General features: G+C 38.3%; 1 protein-coding gene across 1 annotated transcript in view; it reads right to left on the minus strand.

Moving 5' to 3' along the window:
* NKAIN3 (sodium/potassium transporting ATPase interacting 3) overlaps positions 1-17,340 on the minus strand; it is an 831,485-nt gene that overhangs the window by 11,762 nt on the left and 802,383 nt on the right. The window contains exon 6 of the mRNA XM_004372606.2: positions 490-560. Coding sequence (XP_004372663.2) covers positions 490-560 — 71 coding nt within the window. The remainder of the gene's footprint in view (positions 1-489; positions 561-17,340) is intronic.

Raw genomic sequence — 17,340 nt, forward strand, 5'->3', positions numbered from 1 at the left:
TATACTAAACATAAATTATCCCCCCCCCCCACATCTATGGAACCATTTTATAGATGACAGAACCAAATCTCAGCGAGGTCAAGGATGACACCTGAGACCACACACGTAAAGCCTGTCTTCTAACCTGAATCTCTCACCCCTTTCACTCCAATATGCTGCTCCCAAGACACATATTCAGTCTTTTCTTCTGAAGACTAAATAATCCTGTTTTTTTTTTTTTTTTTTTTCTAATTTGGCAATCAACTACTGATAAGAGAAATAAAATAAAAATATCATTTTCAAAATATAACTCCAACTACCTGTCAAATCCTTTTTTGGAATGAATGGTAATAATGATGATGTTGGATAACATGTGAAAGGTGTGTTTAAAATATGAGCAGAATATTAAATGAATGGTTAGTAGTAACAGGTCCAAATTATTTTAGGGTTGGTTAGTTTTGGCTAAGTTAGAAGGATTAATATCTTCCGTATCATCACACCTTTACTTACAGGTTTAACAGGCTTTAACTCAATATGATCTTGGTAGTAGGAGTGTGTATCAAGTCCACCTATGAAATCAACTGAAAATATAACATAGCCCAATATGAATCAATGTGTAAATGACAAAAATACACACAAGACCATGTTTAAAATAGAATACTTAAAAATAATATTAACAAAATATCTGTTTATCATAAAAAATGGAAAATATGTATTCAATTTAAACAACAACAACAAAAAAACCAACCAAAACCCAAAAAACAAACCCACTGCCATCATGTTACAGAGTAGAACTGCTCCAAAGGGTTTTCTTGGCTATAACAATAACAGGAGCAGACCACCAGGCCTTTCTTCCGTGGTGCTGCGGGGTGAGATCAAACAGCCAACCTTGAGGTTAGGAGCTGATTATAAACAGCTTGTACTATCCAGGAACCTTTTATTCAATATAAATGACTACTAAAAATATTGTCAATGACTAAAAAATGGGAAAATGTTAAGAAACATGCAAAGAGCTTAGGATTTTAAACCAAAACAACAGCAACAAAAAAATGTGAACTGGTTGCTGAGTTGATTTTGATTCATGGCAACCCTCATTTTAGGGACTGAAAAATCATAGTTGTTAGTGGTTTCAGTGAAAAATGAAGTAACATTAAATAACATTACATTTGAAATAGTGTGTTTATCCTTAGGCTTACAGATATTCCCTTTCTCCCTAGATATTTCTTCTTGTTGCCAGAATCACTTTTTTTTCTTAAGAATATTTACTGCATCCTTGGAAAAGACTTTGAGAAGTCATGTAATCTATCTCCATGCCTTCAGTCCTCAAGCCACCCTTGAGAAATGGGTGTCTGCCTTTTGCAAAGAAGCTTTCGTCTCCTTTCTGGTAGCAGGGTCAAGGCTCACAGTCTCTATAGGCTCACTATTATTTGTGATATTCTTTCTGTTTTGATCAAGGCTCGATCTTTCTTTCCCAGTGGTAATGTTCATGGCTAATGTTAGTTTGTTTCACCTGTTTTTTTGTTACAGTTTATTAAAAATATTAATTACTTTAAACCAAGCTTTGGTTGTATTATAGCACCTCGACATTAACAGGTGGATAGGCATATAGGAACACTGTAGTCTCAGGGGTGTATGTGTGTGTGTGTGTATGTGTGTGTGTGTGTATGTGTATTCAGGCACACAGTATGAGAACATTGATTGTGTCATAATCTCAGCTAAAAAGGCATTTTAGTGAACTGTGATTTAGAGAGAGATAAATGAGTCTAGAAATTCTACTGAAGCCTTGATCTGTTCTAGCTTTAGCCACGCTCACCAATCCCTGATCTGCTCTATCCTTTTAACTCCTTTGGAGGAGCTGAGGTAAAGGTGGGCCTGTTAAAGCTTTGCATGCTCACCAGGTGCACATATGAACTTCGGAAGCCTGTGAGGTGCCCAGCAACCAGGTGGCACAGACATTGCCTTGGAGACCAGAGGAGCCTGAAACTCATCCTTTGTCTACCAGTCACATAAGTTACCTGCACACACATCTCACCTTAGGGAGAGAAGCAGTGGGAGGGGAACCAATCCGAGGCACTGCAAACATTTCCCCAGAGAGAGTATGCATGTCTAAAAGGATCATTAAATGGTCGACTGGACTAAGTTTTAATCAGGTTAGCTATTTAATCAAATATCTACTCCCCGACCCTGCTAACCAATGGGTGTGATTTTAGAAGGATTCATTAAAAATTGAACCATCACATAATTCACAGGGCACTTTTGGAAGTTAAAGGGAGTGTTAAAAATAAACAAATAAAAGAGTTCAATTCAAAAATTATCTTCAAAATGAAATTATTTCTAAAAATAAAGACAGCATATATTTCTATGCATTAAAGCAAAATAAGAAAACTTCTTTATATTGAACATCTGAACATTAAAATGCGACATTAACAGAATAATTACTTTTGGTATGTATTTATGTATTTGAATCTGCTTCTCAGTCATCTCTGTGTTTAATACACTGCATCACTGTTTTTTTTTTTTTAAGAATGTATGTATTTACATACGTACGTAGATATATATGTAATATGTTTTTTCAACATGGGTTTATTTTAATTTTTTTCATAAATTTACCTATAATCTTCTTCCAAGTTTTCTTTTATGGTTAAAATTGTTGACAGCTTAATTGACTCTGCTCTGTAAACCATAATATATTTAACTGAAGCAATATTTTGTCTATAGTAAACACCAAGCAAGTTTGCTAAATGGAGGATATATGTAATGTATTTGAGTCCAAATATTTCCACAGTTACTGTTGTTTTGTCTCCATTCGGAGTATCTTTCCCTGGCAAAAAGTTAAGAAAACAAAAACATAAATTGTATCTATGATTCTTTTCACCAAATACGTATTTTTTACTACTTGCTGTTGAGTCAATTTTGACTCACGGTGGACCCATGTGTGTCATAGTAGAACTGTGCTCCATGGGGTTTTCAACGGCCGATTTTTTGGAAGTAGGTCACCAGGCTTTTTATTCAAGGCAGCTCTGGCTGGACTCAAACGTCTAGCCTCTTGGTTAGAAGCCAGGAATGTTAATAGTTTTCACACCCAGGGACTCCCCGCCAAATATAGATGTTGCAAAATTTTAGGCCTTCTTAAATCAACTTCTTTTCATTCTGGTAGAGAATATAAATTCGTCCAATTAAAAACAGAAGTTCCAATGAGAAGATTCTTCTCTAAAGTCGAGATATTCCAAAGGGAAAATATAAAATTTGAAAATTAAATCTTGTAAAACATTCGAGCTCTCATTATTTAATTTGTTCAGTTCCTGTCTTTGTTTGTGGGGATAAATTTCAGTGTTTTCCTTTTTATAAGCTTTTGACTGTTGCAATTTACTAAAAGCTTCAAAAGCTGATTTTTGGGGGGCACCTCATTTGTTGAATAATTTAAGTTTTTCAACTGATCTTAAAAGCAATGCAACTAAAATGTGGATGACTCATTTATAGAAATGCTCTCGTTTTATAATGTGGGCAACATAGGCTGACTTAACAAAGTAATTCTTCAAAGGCTGAACTATTCCCAACTCTGATGAAGAGAAGTGAAGAGAGAAAATGTATTCTGTCATGCTGAAATTCTTCTTGTTCTCAACATCAGTCTCGTCAAAAAAATTATCCTACTTCATTTATTCTAAACATGTGTGCATATGTATATATAAATTTTGAAAACTAGAATTTCCATTTTCATTGACAAAATATTGCTGCTTTTTTTGGGTATATTTATAAATTGCCCATGCACCCAAATCCCAAATACATCTCTTATTAATACTCTTCTTGATTTAGTTAGAATACTGTTTTTTTTTACCTCACTGTTATTCTCCACCAAAATTTGTATTATTACCACAAAACAAATAATTTTAAAAAAATGTTTACTTCTTAACTAAATTACTGAAACATTTAAAATAATATCAGAGGTTTACCTTGGACAGAATGAACATCTAAGAGGTTTACTTTGATTACATGAATTGGATAAAACAAACAAATGAACCATTATTGAAAATAAACGGTTTTCTGTTGAGAGCATCTGATGAATGGATGTGATAGTGGTATCATTACTTTAACTCCTTGAGAAATTCTTCTTCCACCAGTGGGGTCAACACATTAATCTATACTTCCTAGTGTTTCCCTCTGACCCTAGGTGGTACAAATGGTTTGTGCTCATCTACTAACCAAAACGTTGGCAGTTGGAATCTACCCAGTAGCACCCAGGAAGAAAGGCCTGGTGATCTGCTTCCATAAATATTATAGCCAAGAAAACCCTATGGAACTCAGTCCTACTCTGTAATACATGAAGTTGCCATGAGTTGGAATTGACTTGAAGGCAACAGGTTTGGTTTTGGGTTTTTTTGGATTCCCAGTGCTCTTTTAACCCTATGAGCTGTGGCCTGGTACATTAAGTTGCTGGTAGGGGCTTCAGCTTCCAGTACTTTTCCTACTCGCATGGGAAACTGGGAGGAGTGGTGGCACAGTGGTTAAGTGCTTGGCTGCTTACCAAAAGGTCAGCAGTTTGAACTCATCTGCCCATCCATGGGAGAAAGATGTGGCAGTCTGCTTCTATAAAGATTCCCTGGAAACGCTATGGAGCAGTTCTCCTCTGTCCTATAGGGTTGCTTTGAGTCAGAATCTATTCAACGGCGATGGGTTTGGTTTATTTTATTTTATTTTTTTTTACACCCTTGTCCAAGTACTTATCTTTTCATCAGTGACTGACCTGCATGCTGTCCTTGAAAGGAAGGTGCTAGTTACTTTAAAGTTTTGGGGCCAAGAGAGAAATGTCCCTGGTTTTCTTACAGGTTTAACGATGTGTTAAAATGAGAATTCTGTTCATTGTACACGTGTCTCACACACCTTGATGAGCCCATGGCAGAAATTCAAAGTCCTGTCTGGCTACTCAGCTCAGCTTATTTGAATACAACTATTAATAATATTTTATCTGAAAACTGAACAATCTAGGACAAAGTCTAAACCAGTTAGGATGACAGGGCAACTTGTGTAAATAGGGGCTGTTTCAAGCAAACTAGTACATACGGCCTTCTCAGCCAGTGGCAAATATAAATGACCTACATTTTCTCTGAATATCAGAGTTTGAGTCTGATGTAAATTTTGCAAACCTCTAAAAATACAATACTATATATAAGTAGAACTTAAATTATCAAGCGTCCAGACCTAGGCAAGACTACAAAAAAAAAAAAAAAATCTAACCATTAAAGAAGAATCATTGAAAAGAAGGTAATGAAGAAATTGAGGACATCCGGAACCCACAAGTGGAACACGGCAATGAAGCTTTTGGCAACAGAAGCCTGAAAGTACACAAGATGACAATGTTTCCATATTTAAAAAACAAAACAAAACTTTGTTGCACAGGTACCAACACTTTCCATTTACCTGGGTGGGAAGATAATGTAAGTAAAGGATTGTGTTAAAGCATAAATGAAGGGTGAGTTTATAGATTCTGAATTTTTTTTTGAATGATGTCAAATGCTTGAAAAAAAAAAATGAAGAAATAAAAACAAACCAAAAAAAAAAAAAGGAATCGATGACTAAACGAAGGACTTGAAAACAGCTCAGTAGGAAAGATCTTCAGCTTTTGATTAAGTACAGAAAGGCAGTCATATTACACTGTTAAGAAAGTAAGCAACTCTGCATTCTAAAATTCACTTTCATGAGAAAAGAAGATGCTGGATTAAGAAATTTCTTCAGGAGACCAGAAGAACTCCATGATGCCTGGCTACCACTACTGACCATTCTGGCCAGGGACACAATAGAAGGCCACAGATAAAATGGGAGAAAAACGTAGAGCAAAACTCAAATTCCTAAAAAAGGTCAAACTTACTGGAATGATAGAGACTAGAGGAAGCCCCAAGACTATTGCCCTAAGATACCCTTTGAACTTAGTGCTGAAGCCACTCCTGGAGGTCATCTTTCAGCCAAATAATAGGTTGGCTTCTATAAAAATAAACAATATCACCCACGAGTAATGTGTTTCTTAAACAATTAAACATATGAGGCCAAACGGTCAGCATTTACCCAAAAGAAAAGATGAGAAGGCAAGGAGAGGAAGGGCAGCTAGATCAATGGAAACAGAACAAACATAATGGAAATAATGAGAATATTGACACACTGTGAAAATTGTAACCAGTGCCATGGAAAAATTTGTACAAAAATTGTTAAGTAGGAACCTAATTTGCTGTGTAAACTTTCACCTAAAACACAATAAAATATTAAAAAAAATGTTTTCCGTAGAAATAGGATGAATTTGAATGACACAGGAGAAGTAACAGAAGAAGCGTAGACAGGTTTTCAAAGACAGTATAAAGGAGGGTTATAATGGAGACATCCCACAGCATCTGTAGTCATAACAGTGAGAACACCAAAGATATGTATATAGGGATCTGGTGGCACAGTGGTTAAGAGCTCAGCTGCTAACCAAAAGGTCATAGTTTGAATCCACCAGCCACTCCTTGGAAACCCTGTGGGGCTGTTCTACTCTGTCCTATAGGGTCACTATGAATTGGAATCAACCAGACGGCAATGGGTTTGGTTTGATATTAGCGAGAGTGGTTGTGGAGGAGACGGGGGACATAGAAGGAAGCGCAGGGGGAACAGCTTGCTGGACAAGCTACAGGACAGTTAAACTGATTTCTGTATACTCTGCTTACGAGAGCATAGGAGCGTGTAACGTATTTTAGAACAAAAATTTAACACAATTAGAAGTTGGTATCAACTCCAGGAAAGCCTCTTATGCAAAGCATCACTCACTTCACCCATTCTCGGGCACTGAGGTGTTGTTCTATAAGGTCCCATGGGGACAGCCCACAGCTGGAAACCCTTTGTTTGAAGTCATTTAAAATCTATTCCCCGTGATAACTTCCAATAGCACAGCCAAGCAAGTTTTTGGAAGAAATAATGTTACTTGGAATATCTTTTCGATAACTCGCTGTCATCATGGCCAATTTCTGACAAGGATTCTCATTGAACTGAAGGAACTAAAAAGCTACTCTAGATTTAGAGCAGCACCACACTGTACAAATACAGATTTGTTTCCCTTTGTAAAAGATACACGGCCAATAAAAACTTTTCTATTTGACTATAGGAAACTTTAGCTCACAATGAAGTTTCTTTTAGATAATTCAGTGTTGCTGATTCCATTTCCCACTCTGCCATTGACTTTATCAGTTGCCATTGAGTTGATTCTACTCATGGCGAGCTCATATGTGTCCGAGTAGAACTGTGATCCATAGGGTTTTCAATGGCTGGTTTTTTAGATGCAGATTGATGGCCTTTCTTCCAAGGCGTCTCTGGGTGGACTGGAACCGTCAACCTTTCAGTTAGCAGCTTAGCACTTAACTGTTTGTACCACTCAGAGACTCCTGATTGACTTCATACGTAAGCAAATAAGAACTTAAGGCAGTGAGTCTCCTCACTCCCTGCTGCTCTTCAGATAGAACATGTGTACGGTGGCTGGTTGGTGATCTGGCAGCATCATATGAGAAATAATTCACTACATGTCATGTGACGTTGGAGATTCCAGCACTTCAAGGCCTGTGGGAAGAGTCACCCTCAACTCTGAGAATTTCTTTGTGTTTCTCAGAGGCTGGCTAAGTGCTCTCGCTTCCGTTCTCCCATGGAGATACTTCTGGTGCCTACAGTAAACCCAGAACTGATACTTGGACCTTCCTCTGTGGCTGGAGTCTAGTTTTCTTTACATCTATGCACATCTTTCTGGATTTCTGAGATTCCTCTGAACTGAAAGCTTAGAACAGATATACAGAGATTTGAACAAACAGAGTTAGAAGAGGGAAACCAACCTGTTGTCGCTGAGTAGATTCCGACTCACAGCAACCCTATAGAATAGAGTAGAACTGTCCCACAGGGTTTCCAAGGAGCAGCTGGTGGATTTGAACTACCGACCTTTTGGTTAGTGGCTGAGTTCTTAACCACTGGGCCACCAGGGCTCCAGAGGAGGGAAAAGAGGGTAGAACTGGGCAAATAAAAACAAGCTCTTCCTTTATCACTTAGGCATCACATGGGTTATGGTTCACATTTTATAAAGTATGGCAACTCTACACATTTTGAAGTTTAATTTGGTTTTGATGTCTGGGGCTTATTTACATACCTGTTTGATTTTAATTGAATGTATTTTTAAATTTGACAAATCCTCTTTGCTTTTATCTTTAAAAATATAACTTTAAATTAAAAAGCATTTCAATATACAGAAAAATATAGACTCTAGCAGACACCCACATTTCCTCTACCAGGACTACATTGATGTTAATATTCTGTCATTTTCTTCAAATCTCTTCTTATTTTTAAGACATACGAAGTTATGTATACAAATAGAACTCTCTCCTTCATCCTCTTGACTTGTTTTTCCAGGTCACGTAGCTCTTGTTTTGAATTCCAGGTCTACCATTTAGTAGCTTTGTGACCGTGGGCAAATTACTTAACCTCTTAGTTTCAGTTTGCTCATATGGGGAAGATGTTTGCTGTAATTGTCTATTTATGTAACAAGCCACCCCATAACAGTGATTTAAAACAATAATAGTCATGTATTTTGCCCACAAATCTGCAGTTTGAGTGGGGCTCAGCAAGGAAGACTAATTTCTGCTCCATGCAGTTGTTGGTGGAATGCTTGACAGTGGACTGGAGGAGCCCATTCATTCCAAGACATCTCATTTCACAGCTGGCACGTTGGTGCTGGCTGTTGGCTGAGCTGGGGCTGAGGGATGGGGACCTGTTGCTCTCCACATGGGCCTCCCCGTGTGGCCTGGGCCTCCTTGCAGCATGGTATTTGGGTTCCAAGGGCTCGTGACTGGAGAGAGAGAGAGCTAGGCAGAAGTTGTGTCGCCTTCTATAACCTAGCTTCTAAAGTCATACAGAGCTACTTCTAACAAATTCTATTAGTCAGAACAGTCATCAAGCCTGACCAGGTTCAAGGGGAGGGAACAAAGTCTCCACCTCTTGATGGGGGAGTGGCAAGTTAGCTAAGAAATACTGTTGAGACGATTTTTGGACAATAAAATCTGCCACAGGGGTTAGTAGTAATTTCTAATAGGTTTACTATGAAAATTAATGAGGAAATGTATATAATAGGTAAGATAGTGCCTGGCAAGCCCTTGATAGGAGCTCAGATATATTAGTTCTCTTCTTCTTTACTAGAATTAACTTTTTTGAACTTTGAGTCATGTTTGTTTCCCCAAAGCATATGTCACAGGACCATGGATGTAATGGACTTTGAGCAAGTGTTTGCTCTATGAATGGAGAAGGGGAAGGGATTTAATATTGTTTAAGGTTTTGAAAGCATTTAGCTATGAATTTTTTACCTTAGCATTATAGACCTCTTTTATAATCTTATAAAAGTTATGGGCCCATTTTGTCAGAAAGCACACATTTCTACATCTATTAAAAATTTTCATATCATTTTATGGGGTTCACAGCCTCCTGCATTCATGGATCCCAGATTAAGAATCTCAGATTTAAAGTTTTGCCTTTAACTAAAATGAAAATCTGCCATTTCCAGGGATCACTCAAGCAGTCTTTTATGCCCTGGATTTAACACAGTCACCAAATAATTAACCTGAATGCGGGCGCTTGGTTTCTGATGACAGCTATGTTGCATGCTGCCTTGTCGCTGAGTGAAAAACACTGAACCCTGCAACATCACACTTAGTTCAGAAAAAGAAAAGACTCACGAAGAAGAGGACCAATTAACATGCTTATTCTGAACTTGCTTTCTGGTCTACCATTGTCCTGCTATGCAGTGATTAGACTGCTGTAATCAGCTTTTATTTACACATTGTCAAGTCCAGCAATAAAATCTTAAGGAAGCATTGCTCAGGTCTTGAAGAGCACAAACAGCAGGGCCATTACATTGTGATTTACTTGTTTGCTCTGCGAGATGAATTCATAAGAAAAAAGCTGGGGTAGAGTCTTGACATCCACTGAGTTCCCGCAGAGAGGCCCATGGCGGACTATAGTGAGGATTTTGCAATGCCTCACAGGTAACATCAGCTTTTAGGAGAGACAACTTATTTCAGAGGGTGCTGGCAACCAGACTTTGCCTGTGTTAGCAGGGAACGAGCTACTCTGCGGTGTCACTTTTCTGCTTTGGGCTAGCATCTGGAGGATTGACCTTTCAGTGGGCAGGAGCTGCTGAGCCCAACTGCAGGGTGAGGTCAGGGCTGCTCACAGCATGCTGAGTGGCTGCAGGAATGCCAGGATGGGTCTGCTGGGCACAGTAGACTTGATAATGCCCTAACACACTGCTGATGCCCAGAGAGGGTGGTTGGGGCTGCAACTGCCCAAATAACTTAAAAAAAAAAAAAATTATGTGTTTTAGGTGAAAGTTTACAGGGCAAATTAGTTTCTCATTCACAAATTTATACACAAATTGTTTTGTGACACTGGCTGCAATCCTCGCAATGTGTCACCCCTCTTCCCCTTTCCATTTCCACCCCAAGTTCTCTGTGTCCATTTGTCCAGTTTTCCTGCCCCTTCCTGCTTTCTCGTCTTTGCTTTTGGGTAGGTGTTGCCCATTTGGTCTCATATACTTGATCAAACTAAGAAGCATGTCCCTCACATGGGTTATTGTTTGTTTTATAGGCCTGTCTAATCTTTGGTTGAAAGGTGGACTTCTGGAATGGCTTCAGTTCTAACTTAGCAGGCTGTCTGTGGGCATAGTCTCAGGGGTCCCTCTAGTCTCCGTCCGACCAGTAAGTCTGGTCTTTATTTTGGATTTGAATTTTATTCTGTATTTTTCTCTCGCTCTGTCCCAGATCCTCTACTATGATCCCTGTCAGAGCGGTTGGTGGTGGTAGCCGGCACCTTCTAGTTCTTTTGGGTTTAGGCTGGTGGAGGCTGTGGTTCGTGTGGCCCATTAGTCCTTTGGACTAATATTTTCCTTGTGTCTTTGGTTTTCTTCATTCTCCTTTGCTCCAAACATGATGGGAGCAATAGGTGTATCTTAGATGGCCACTTGAAAGAATTTTTTTTTTTTAAATTATACTTTAGATGAAGGTTTACAGAACAAACTAGCTTCTCATTAAAAAATTAGTACGCATATTGTTTTCTGAATTTGGTTACTAATCTCAGAACATGTTAACGCTCTCTCTGCTTGACCCTGGGTTTCCTATTACCAGCTTTCCTGTCACTTCCTGCCTTAGTGTCCTTGCCGCTGGGCTGGTGTTCCCATTTAGTCTCATTTTGTTTTATGTGCCTGTCTAATCTTTGGCTGAAGAGTGAACCTCAGGAGCAACTTCATTACTGAGCTAATACGGTGTCCAGGGGCCACACTCTCAGGGTTTCTTCAGTCTCTATAAGGCCAGTAAGTCTGGTCTTTTTTTGTGAGTTAGAATTTTGTTCTACAGTTTTCTCCTGCTCTGTCCAGGACCCTGTATTATGATTCCTGTCAGAGCAGCCAGTGGTGGTAGCCGGGCACCATCTAGTTGTGCTGGACTCAGTCTGGTGGATGCTGTGGTAGTTGTGGTCCATTAGTCCTTTGGACTAACCTTTCCCTTGGGTCTTTGGAGTTTTTCATTCTCCCTTGCTCCAGAGAGGGTGAGACCAGTGGAGTGTCTTAGATGGCTGCTCACAAGTTTTAAGACCCTAGACGCTACTCACCAAAGCAGGATGCAGAACATTTTCTTTATAAACTATATTATGCCAACTGAGCTAGATGTTCCCTGAGACCATGGTCTCCACAGCCCTCAGCCCAGTAATTCAGTCCCTCAGGGAGTTTGGATGTGTTTGTGGAGCTTCCATGACTTGCCTTGGACAAGTTGTGCTGGCTTCCCCAGTATTGTGTACTCTCTTACCCTTCACCAAAGTTACCACTTATCTATTGTCTATTTAGTGTTTTTCCATCTCCACACCTCCCCTCCCTTGTAACCAGCAAAGATTAATTCTTTTTGTGCGTAAACCTTTTCATGAGTTTTTATAGTAGTGGTCTCATACAATATTTATCTTTTTGTGACTGACTTATTTCATTTAGCAAAATGCCCTCCAGATTTATCTATGTTGTGTACCATATGTGTATGTACCATAGTTTGTTTATCCATTCATCTGTTGATGGGCATCTAGGTTGTTTCCATCTTTTTGCTATTGTGAGCATTGCTGCAGTGAACATGGGTGTGCATATGTCTATTCTTGTAACGGCTCTTATTTCTCTAGGGTATATTCCTAGGAGTGGGATTGTTGGATCATATGGTATTTCTGTTTCTAGCTTTCTAAGGAAGCAACATACCATTTCCCAAAATGGTCGTACCATTTTGCATTCCCACCAGTAGTGCATAAGAGTTCCAATCTCCCCGCAGCCTCTCCAACATTTATTATTTTCTGTTTTTTTGACTCCTGTAAGTAATGCCGGGGTGAGATAGTATCTCATTGTAGTTTTGATTTGCATTTCTCTAATGGCTAGTAATTGAGAGCATTTCCTCATGTGTCTGTTAGCCACTTGAATGCTTGAATGTCTTCTTTGGCGAAGTGTCTGTTCATTTCCTTTGCCAATTTTTAAATTGGATTGTTTGTCTTTTTGTTGTAGAGGTGTTGGATTGCACACGTCACCAGGTGTTCAAGAGAAGAGAAGGGTAGGATGTTAAAGAGAGATAAGAAATCGAACATAGAAAAGAAAAGAAAAGAAAAAAATCTCTAAGTGAGCCCACTGGTTTGGTGGCTCAGCCCAGGGAAGTGGCTTTCAAGCTGCTAGGTACTGCACAGCCTGTCTAGAAGGGGCAGAGATGGCACACAGTGCCAGGTATTCAGGTGACAGGAAAAGAAAGAAAGTAAAGAGAGAGGGAAACTGAGAAACGAAGAAAAACAAAAAGAAAAAAAATGTCCCCAGGGATCCCACCAGCATGGTGCTGTGGCCCAGGGAAGCGGTTCCCCAGCTTGGCTTCACAGACTGTAAGAAAAAGTGGAGATGGCACACGGAGCCAGGTATTCAAGAGAAAGGAAGGGGAGGAGGTGAGAGATAAAGAAGAAGCCAAAGAAGCCTAAAAAAAGCAACAAAAGCAACAAGAAAATGACACTGAAGGAGCTGGCCAATGTAGGTGAGGTGAATCCAAGTGGCATGGAGCTGGCACCTCCCTGGGCGAGCTACTGCGGCCCACCGGGAAGCAACAGAGGTCGAGCAGGGGGATGAAGGGTATGGGGTGGGAAAGTGTGTATTACTGGTTACTGGGTGCTCTGTCTCCTGCTGGGAGCTCCGTGAAGCTGCCTTCCAGTACTCCCTGTTCACTGTTCTTGGTAGCCGAGGAGTCCAAGATGGCAAATCCATGCTGCATTAGCTGATAGGGGACCGTGACTCCGTATCTCTCCTTGCTCTCTGTTCTCTGTTAGTTTTTTATTCCATTTGGTGCTTGGCTGAGTTCTTTATCTCTTCATTTGATGCTTAGATTTCCAAGATTGACATTTGTCTCTGTTTTACTTAGTTTTTTGAGTCTTTGCTGTGGAGGGATGGTGTGGTGCTTCTGTCTATAGTGCCATGTTGGCTCTGCCTCTGATGAAAAGCTTTTAAGGCCCCAGATGATACTCATCAAAGTAGGATGTAGAACATTTTCTTTATGAACTATGTTATGTCAATTGACCTAGATATTCCCCAAGACCATGGTCCCCAGCCCTCAGCCCCAGTAACTTGGTCCCTTAATGTGTTTGGATTTGTCTAGGAAGCTTCTATGACTTTGCCTTGGTCAAGTTATGCTGATTTTCCCTATACTGTGTGTTGTTTTTCCCTTCACCAAAGTTAACACTTGTCTACTATCCAGTTAGTGATTTCCCCTCCCCTCATAACCATCAAAGATTGTTCTTTTCTGTGTGTAAAACTTTTCTTTGTTTTTTTATAATAGTGTTCTCATACAACATTTGTCCTTTTTGTGATTGACTTATTTCACTCAGCATAATGCCTTCCAGATTTATCCATATTGTGAGATGTCTCATGGATTCATCATTGTTCTTTGTTTTGTAGTATTCTGTAGTGTGTGTGTACCATAGTTTGTTTATCCATTCATCTGTTGACGGGCACTTAAGTTGTTTCCATCTTTTTGCTATTGTGAATAATGCTGCAGTGAACATGGGTGTGTGTATGTCTATTTCTGTGATAGCTCTTATTTCTCTAGGATCTATTCCTAGGAATTGGATTGCTGGATCATATGATATTTCTTTTTCTTCCTTTTTCAGGGCACCATATCATTTTCCATAGTGGTTGTATCATTTTACATTTCCACCAGCAGTGCATAAAAGTTCCAATCTTCCAGCAACCACTCCAACATTTGTTATTTTTTGTTTCTTTGATTAGTGCCAGTAATGTTGGGGTAAGATCATATTTCATTGTAGTTTTGATTTGCATTTTTCTAATGCTAATGATCAAGAACATTTCCTCATATGTCTGTTAGCTGCTTGAATGTCTTCTTTGGTGAAGTGTCTGTTCATATCCTTTGCCCATTTTTTAATTGGATTGTCTTTTTGTTATTGAGGTGTTGAAATATTCTACAGATTTTAGAGATTAGACCTTGTCAGATATGTTATAGCCAATTTTTTTTCCCCAGTCTGTAGGTTCTCTTTTTACTCTTTTGTTGAAGTCTTTTGATAAGCATAAGTGTTTAATTTTCAGGAGCTCCCAGCAATAGACCAGTAGTCTTCAAACTGGGAGATTTGTGGCCCTGTGGCATATGATGACTTCCCAAATGCGTGAGTAAGCATGCAGAGTTTAAGGAGGACAATTTAGAGAGCCTTAATTTCAAAATTTAAAGGAGCTCTGATGGCGCAGTGGTTAAGCGCTCGGTTGTTAACTAAAAGGTCAGAGGTTCAAAATCACCAGTGGCTTGCGGGAGAAAGATGTGGCAGTCTGCTTCCCTCAGGATTAAAGCCTTGGAAACCCTATAAGGCAGTTCTACTCTGTCCTATAGAGTCGCTATGGTTGGAATAGACTTGACAGCAATGGGTTTGGTTTTGGTTTGGAATTCCAAGATTTAGGTGCCAGAGAAAGTACCTGTGGTAATTCTGGTTGTTGGTTCCTTCATCATTTTCACAAGTGCCTTCTTTCCATTTTGCGATGAAGGCATTTATCTCAGTCGTCTAGACTCTTACCTTGGTGCATTGCCCTGGGGTGTAAATGCCTCCAGGGCATCAAACAAAATGGAAGTTCTAATTACCTAAGATGATTTTGATGAAGCAATTGCTTCTAACGACTAGGCAGGTGGTTTTCTTTTCCCCCAGTCCAAAAAAAAAAAAAAGCACTTAATTGATTCATCTGCTGGTACTACTTTAAAAATAATTTCTGATGATTGATCACTGTATTTTTGGCACATATCTCAGCCACTCTATTTACAATTTCACTCCATACTACATCCAATCTCCTTGCCTTCTTTATTTTTTCTCTTTTGTACTGGTCATTAATTACCATGCTATGCTACATACTTTACTTTTAAAAATCTTGTTTATTGTCTGGCTCCCTCAATACAGTTAACCTTTATGAGGGCAAGAATTTTTGTCTGGTCCTATCTTTTTTTTTTTTTTTTTTTTTTTACTGCTGTATCCCCTACACCTGAAACAGTGCCTGATACAAAATAAATACTAAAAAATATTTGGAAAAAAAAGGAATTCAAATAACTGAGTGATTATGCTGTAACAGATTTCCTCCTCTTCTCATCTTTGTTTCTGTGAATAAAATTTCTTAAAAAAATAACACTACCACCAAATAGTGAAAGTCCCTGAGGTAGCCTATCTCATTCTAGCAATAAATAATTATTTATAAATTAATTGAGATAAATTACATAAATTAATTGAAATAAAACTGTCCCATTCATTTTATGAAGAGGTACATGTTCGATAAGTATTTAATTTTATGTTTAGGACTTATTCATCAAAATTTATAATGCATAGATGCCTGCTCAGTAGTGGTGACATCCAATAATTGCAATGATAACTCTACCCAAAGAAAAGATTTAACACTTAGAATCTCCTGGTCACAGGAAAAACTTAAATTTTAATTTGTAGGAATAAATCTAAAAGATTTGCAAGTTCTCCACACTGAATACAACAAAATATTGTTGAGTAAAATTAGAGATAGCTTAAATAAATGGAAAGATATAACATGCACATGGATTGTGAAACTCAGTATTGTAAAGATACCAACTGACCTATGGATGCAATGCAATCTCAATAAAAATCCCCAGTAGTTTTTGTTTTTAAATCAAAAAGCCAATTCCAAACTTTATGTGAAAAGTCAAAAACCTGAGATTAGCTAAGACGATATTGAAGAATAAAGTTGAACTTATACTTGATATCTGTAACAAGACTTACTGTAAAATTACAGTAATTAAGAAATTATGCTATTGGCACAAGGAGAGACAAATAGATAAATAAAACATAATAGAGTCCAAAAATAGCCCTACTTGACTGATGATAAAGTTGCCATCATAAGGCACTGGGGAAAAGCTAATCTTTTAAATAAATGGTTTTGGGTCAAATAGATGTGCATATGTAGAAAATAGAATGAATGTTGACTCTTAACACATATTAAATATAAAAATCAATAGATCAAAATATGAGAGACAAAATGAATAAATAAAAAAAACAATGAATGTCTGTATGGACTTGGGTTAGACAAAGATTCTTAAATGGCACACAAAAAACTTTAACCACCAAGTTTCCTAATATAAGATTGATAATTGGACTATACAAAATAAGGACTTTTATTCATGAGAAGATAACATTTAGAGGTAAAATTTCAATCTATAATTTTTTTTTTTTTTTTTTTTTACTGCAGAAATATATGATAGACTGATTAAGAAAAACAACTTTTTTGGAGGCGGTTTTTTTGGTTGTAATATATATATTTTTAATTGTACTTTAGGAGAATGTTTACAGCTCATATTAATTTCTCATACAAAAATTTATACACAGATTGTTATGTGACACTAGTTGCAATCCCTATAATGTGACCACACACTCTCCCTTTCTACCCCAAGTTTCCTGTGCCCATCCAACCAGCTCTTGTCCCTTTTTGCCTTCTCATCCTGCCTCTGGACAGGAACCGCCCATTTAGTCTCGTATATCTGCTTGAACTAAGAGGCACACTCATCACGAGTATTATTTTATATTTTATAGTCCAGTCTAATTTTTGTCTGACGAGTGGGCTTCGGGAATGGTTTTAGTTCTGGGTTAACATAGCATTGGGGGGCCATGTCTTCAAGAGTTCTTCTAGTCTTATCAGATCATTAAGTCTGATCTTTTTACCTGAATTTGAGTTCTGCACCACACTTTTCTCCTGCTCTGTAGAAAAACAACTTTTAAGAATAAACATATTACATTAGGACAGAATTCTATGAGGATGTG

This window comes from Trichechus manatus, unplaced genomic scaffold, assembly GCF_000243295.1.
Source record: "Trichechus manatus latirostris isolate Lorelei unplaced genomic scaffold, TriManLat1.0 scaffold00018, whole genome shotgun sequence".
Classification (NCBI taxonomy): domain Eukaryota; kingdom Metazoa; phylum Chordata; class Mammalia; order Sirenia; family Trichechidae; genus Trichechus; species Trichechus manatus.